The sequence below is a fragment of the Eubalaena glacialis genome, chromosome 13 (assembly GCF_028564815.1).
Source record: "Eubalaena glacialis isolate mEubGla1 chromosome 13, mEubGla1.1.hap2.+ XY, whole genome shotgun sequence".
NCBI lineage: Eukaryota > Metazoa > Chordata > Mammalia > Artiodactyla > Balaenidae > Eubalaena > Eubalaena glacialis.
Window position 1 is genome coordinate 88,908,592 of NC_083728.1, and position 6,000 is coordinate 88,914,591.

At 48.9% G+C, this 6,000-nt stretch overlaps 1 protein-coding gene across 1 annotated transcript in view; it reads right to left on the reverse strand.

The window, feature by feature from the left end:
* Positions 1 to 5,710, reverse strand: part of LOC133103734 (myosin-16-like) — a 52,837-nt gene extending 47,127 nt beyond the window's left edge. Inside the window, 3 exon segments of the mRNA XM_061209248.1 lie at positions 202 to 358; positions 2,982 to 3,125; positions 5,501 to 5,710. Coding sequence (XP_061065231.1) covers positions 202 to 358; positions 2,982 to 3,125; positions 5,501 to 5,710 — 511 coding nt within the window.
* Positions 5,711 to 6,000: the final 290 nt, after the last annotated feature.

Genomic DNA, 6,000 nt, shown 5'->3' on the forward strand with positions numbered 1-6,000 from the left:
CTTAAATGAGATGGGATGTGAGGTAGGGCAGGTACTTAGCAAGTGCACTTACCGAGCAATATTTTAAAAAATCTTCAACGGGTGATGAGGGGTCAGGGTTGGGATTGGGTAGCACATGGGTCTAATACATCTGGAGCCCCAATGGCAAAGGGACTTTTCTTGCCCTGCCATGACAGCCCCAGCGGACCCCATTGCACGCACCCATGAGCATGTCGTGGTAGGAGATGTCCGAAATGGAGAAAAGGTGGGGCAGTGTCTCCGTACGCTTCTTGCCTTTGTGCATGTTGGCCACGCGGGCCCCGTAGATGGGCAGCCACCGGTAGGGGTTGACGGTCACACAGAACAAGCCTGAGTAGGTCTGGCGGGAGAGAAGGAAGATGGTTAGCTGGCCCTCCCTCCCGATGCCCTCTTCCCTCCAGATCCTGGCCCATCACAGAGCATCCTGGCTGGATCGTCCTGTCAACCTAGAGAGGTACAGTGATGTTCTCTCTGGGGGAAAAAATCTATGTCTGAGTCTTTATTCAGTAAACAAAACCAGCCTTCTCTTTAATATATATCTGTTTCATTTTCTTTTGGCTTAATTATCTGAATCCATAACATCGTCATTTGTATGGATAAATACGCAGCAAAAAGTCCCCCAGCTGCTCAGTGTCTGCCCCCTCCTCCCACAGGGAAGCTCCGCGTTGGTTTCTAATACCCCTTTCCACGGTTTTTGATGCACATATACAAACAAATCCAGAGACACGTTCGTATCCCCTCACCTTGTTTTTAAAACAAGCAATAGTATTCTATGATACTGATTTATTTTTATTTTTTTAATTAAAAAGTTTTTTGTAGTTAATTTACAATGTTGTGTTAATTTCTGCTGTACAGCAAAGTGATTCAGTTATACATATATATATTCTTTTTCATATTCTTTTCCATTATGGTTTACCACAGGATATTGAATATAGTTCCCTGTGCTATACAGTAGGACTTTGTTGTTTATCCATCCTATGTATAATAATTTGCATCTGCTAATCCCAAACTCCCAATCCTTCCCTCCCCTACCCCTCTCCCCCTTGGCAACCACAAGTCTGTTCTTTTTGTGAATCTGTTTCTGTTTCATAGATATGTTCATTTGTGTCCTATTTTAGGTTCCACATATAAGTGATATATGATACTGTTTTATATCTTGCTTTTTCCACTTACTATACAGGGGAGATTTTCCATGAGGGTTCATGGAGTCCTTACTATGTGGACACAGTCCAACTGGTGGACAACTGGGTTTGATCTACTCTTAAGAAGAGACACCACCTTCTCTTTTCACCCCATGGCAATTTTTTAAGGAAATCATCCCAGTTTTTAAAAATCAGAGAAACCAATGAGGTAGTGAAATAAATTATTTGAGGGCAGGAAATGGCCAAATCCATGGGTCCCAAACTTCTCCTGCTGGACACTCACATTGACCTCTGGTGCCCCCTCTTTTCATGTAAACTTTAAAACTTTCCATTTTGGTCCAAGTGGGAATACACGCCCCCCCCCCCCCCCCAGTTTCTCCTTAGGAGAGCTGTAATATATTGCGTTTTTGAAGGGAACCTTATTAAATAGAAAGTGACCCAAAGAAAGGGGAGCAAAGAGAAGAGGAAGAGAACCCACGTAAAGACTTGAGAGGATGATGCACTGTGTCTTATCCTGGGACCCAGCCACTGAGTCACTCTTTCCCTCCAGCCCTGTCTGCAGGGTGGGGTGGGGCAGGTAGTAGACCAGAAGCTAGTTCTGTCCCTGTTTGGGTCAGAATGTAAAAGAGAGGTCCCCCGCCACCCTTGCAGGAGGGACACGAGAGGGCAGCAGTCGGGGCCTTGGAGCTGTCCTGCCTGCCCCAGTGTTTCAATCAGTGGTTCAAACGAGGTGTTTGGATTTAAGAGGAGACTCCTGCCCTGGTCCCTCAGGCCACACTCCACAGAGCCTGCAGCCCCTTAGCCCAAAGACATGGTGTGGCCACCCACAGGAGCAAGGGCTCAGCTGCAGGGGGGCCCTGAGTAAGCACCAGCCCTGAGCTTGGCCACTGAGCCCACACGGACATTCTCAGCCAAAGCTCCAGGCTCAGCCAGGGGCAGATGTGGCTCTTCCCAGGCTGAGGTTCAGTGATGCCCCACTAGGCTCCAGGCCCAGCAAATATCCCCAAGAGCTTTCCAGAGATCCTCCAGCACTGCATGGGGCTATGGTGCTGCTGAGGGTCTGAATCTGGAACTAAAGTAGTATTGAGGAGGACAAGGGGAGGAAGCATGTGGCAGTTCTCTTGGCTGTCACCAGAACCCAGAAGAGGAAATCCCCAGCGGCCTCTGACCTTGAAGTCAGGCCCCAGCTCACCTAGTACTACCGGATAGCCTCTTTCCTTTTAAGTAAAGACATCTAGAGAGACAAACACCAAAACTTCCTTATATCCCATTTTGAGTTTAGCCACCAGCACCTTCGGGAAGTCTTAGGATTTCCAAGATGGTCAGGGGGACTGATGGTAACCCGCTTTGCTCATCCTAGCACAGGGCTCAGTGTTTGTTGAATGAATGAATGGTTGGATGGAATTGGCTAGAAGGAAGGGAGAAAGGAAGGATGGAGGAAGGAAGGAAAGGAGAGATGAATGGATGGACGGAGGGTGGATGGACGGACAGGGAAGGCCGTCTACTGAGGCCACATGAAGTCACTAGGGGGAAAATGATGTTTTGATTGGAGAGTTTGCAGGGGTGGGGTCAGGAGGAAGACTTCTGGATGACAGCCTCAGCAAAGGGTGTGTCAGCTGCCCATGGGGATCGTACCATCACTGAGATGCCAAAGCCTTGGGGTGGAAATTCTAACACGTCAAAAACGTCCCTCTGCCCTTGTCCCAGACATAATGTGTATGGGTAGCTGGGGAGGGTAGAGTAGCTGCCCCCTCCCCATCAGGAGAGGGGCAGAAGATCTGCAGCCTCCCCTTCCTCCCCACGCCCAGCCCTGGCACTCACATAGATCCTCATGTTGACGTAGCGTTGACGTAGGTTGTCCAGGACGCTGGCCTCGTTCAGGAAGGTCATGTCGGCCATGTCGCTGACTTGGTAGAATTTGGGTGGGTTCATCTGCTGGATATCATCCTTCTTCATGGTGAGCGTCTGGGGGGGTCAAGACACAGCAGCACATGCATTAAGACATAGTACTGTCACAGCCACAGTGGCGTCGGGCACAGGGTACCACCCACTCTCTGGTGTCCTGCAAAAAGCTGGAATCAGTGGGTCCACCTCCTGGTCCAGCCATGTCTCATTGACTTGGGATGGGGAAGAACTTCCAAGGCCATATGAGCCCTAACTGCCTCCCCTCTGAAGTAGGGATGACAGTGGCTTCCTTGGCTGGTTGCTGGGAGGACTATATGAACTTAAGTGGCATCAAGTAAAAAGACCTTGAAGTTCCTTCCCTACATTCAGAGCACCTCCGACCTGTGTTTCTCTTCCAGCCAAGTCCATTCTGGTAGCTGATCAGAACTTGCTCACTGATCCCAGGGACCCTTTGCAGAGATGTGACTCTTGGCTCTCTGCCTTGAGAATTAGTGGTGGTTTCTAAATAGCAATGAACTTTTCCATTAAAAATAAAAAGACATTCCCCTGCTCCCACCGAACCACCTTGAAGGATAAAATTGAAAGCAAGCAAGCAAGCAAATAAGACCAAAAAAAAAAAAAAAGACAACAATGATGAGCAGTAGATATTTTAGGGTGAAAATAATATAACATTAAGAGTCTGGAGCTCCTGTGCACAGCAGGCAAATCCCATCCCCGCTCTGCACCCCAATTTTTCCTCTGTAAATGAAAACTCATGCCAGCTCTTAAATGGCAGTGTCTGGGTCCGAAGTTCAAGACATGTGATCCAGAAAACAAATATCTTTCAGCTGCCTGAAGCCTGAGATGTGAGGCTTAAACACCTGCTGGGATTTCTGGGACTTCTAATAATTTATGAGTCCAACAGGCAGATAATTTGAAATCTTGACAGTTCTGGAAAATCCACCCAGTAATGGTCACCATACCCCTAGTAAATCAGGCTAGGTTTCATTCAGAGCCCATTTCTGGTAGTTGCTGATCTCTGGTCCTCGCCCACAGGCAAACTCTTCTCTTACAGCCGCAGCAGAGAAATGGAAGCCTGTGCCTTTATCGCAGGAGCCAGACGAGTCGGTCTTCTCTGTCCCAAACCCGGCTGGATGGCCTGTCTACCGCAGATGCTCACAGAAGTTGTGTTGTCCTTAAATTGCACCCAAACTGGGGCCTCTGGGGCTCCACTCTCATCATCCATCATTCATGGCAACACTGCAGTGCCCTGCCTTTCTGAAAAGGATGTTTCTCCTGAGAGGTAAGCTTGACTTTCACGTTCAAACCCACTTTACCACAGCTATAGCCTCATCTTTCTGTGGCCACTCCCCTCAAAGGGAGGGGAGGCACACAGTAAAGCTTAGACGTTGCAAGTTCTGATGGTGGAATGTCTCTGTTCTTTTATTTGTGAAATTAACCAAGGATTGACTTCACACTCCCCGGATGCAGCCCAACCATGGAAGATGAGGTGGTTCTGTAGAGGGGTCATGGGCATTGGAGCCAGATACAGCAAGCTTTGAATCTGAGTTCATCACTTTCTGTCTTTGTGACTGTAGGCAAATTACCTAAAATCTCTTTGATCCTCTGCAAAATAGGGTCCATACATCCTACTATATCAAGTTATTGAAAGGGTTAAGCAAAAGGTCTAGCGCCTCCCCAGGAGTCTGCTCCAGGGGAGGGGTTTCATGAACCAAAAGTTCTATCCACTCTCTCAAGTCATGCCTTGTAGCTGAACGCTGTGGACCAGCAGAGAGTGGTGTGCTAGTAAACTAGCTGCATGGGGAAAAAAAAAAATCCCCGATTTGTACCGTTGGTCAATTCCACCATGGCTGACATCAGGCTGCCAAAGGTTTAACAACCAGTTGCAAAGCCCCCGAATGTTTAGCATTAGATCCTTACAAGCCAGGGCAAGCCAGCCCCAGCACACCACCTCCATGCAGCAAGGGGCTTGGTGCCACCATCTGTAGCTCATGACGCTGGAGAGCTTACTCAGGTTGGCCAGGGTGTCCCGGGGCCCTGTCTCGCATTCCTCATGCCATCATGGGCACATAGCGCAACTCCTGATGGGTGGGATGCTCCTTTTTATTCTTAGAAAATAGATTCCCCATGAAAGGTGTTTGGGGCTTTAAAGATAAGTAACTCTCCTGATAATCTCTCTCACACATGCACTGTTTTAGAGCATACAAAGTACTTTCATGTCCTATCATGTTGGACTCTCTGTTGTAAGAGAGCCAAAGCTCAGAGAGGGAAAGTGTCCTGCTCAGGGCCCCACAGCTTGAGTGTCATTGAGTCTGAACTTGAACCCAGCACAGGGGACTCGGAGGCATCTGCTCTTTTTGCCACCTTGCCTCTTGAGCCCGGGTGTCCACCACTCCTAAAGCTCAATTTCATCCTGGGAATTATTCCCCACCCACCTGGTTGGTGATCGTCTTCACAGTGACCTGGTCGCCCTGTTCGGACTGGATCTCCCCAGAAATGAAGCCCTCCTTCTCATCCTTGACCCAGCAAGACCTCTTGATGTCATAGGGCTTGTTCATGGCTTCGATCCTCTCCTTTTCGGAAGGTGTCAGGAAGGGCATTGGGTCCACATCGTCCCCACATTCGCCTCTGGATCCACTGGGCATCGTGGCTTGGCTGAGGGAGGAGCAAGAAGGAACCACGGGTGGGAACCAGGACTTCCCTGGGTGCTAGAGGGGAAAGAGGATAGTTTGTCAAGACTGTTGTATGGCCTGGGGCAAATGCCTGGGAGAGACATGGGGCTGCTTCTCTCATGTCACTTTGAATGTCTTGCTGCTATTAGATCTTAGTAACCAAGAATAAGAGAGAAGCTGATAACTCCTCAGAGTTGTGTACCCCTAGCCACCACAAAACACTTCTGCATCTGTGGTCCCATATGCCCCTCACACTAAGGCTG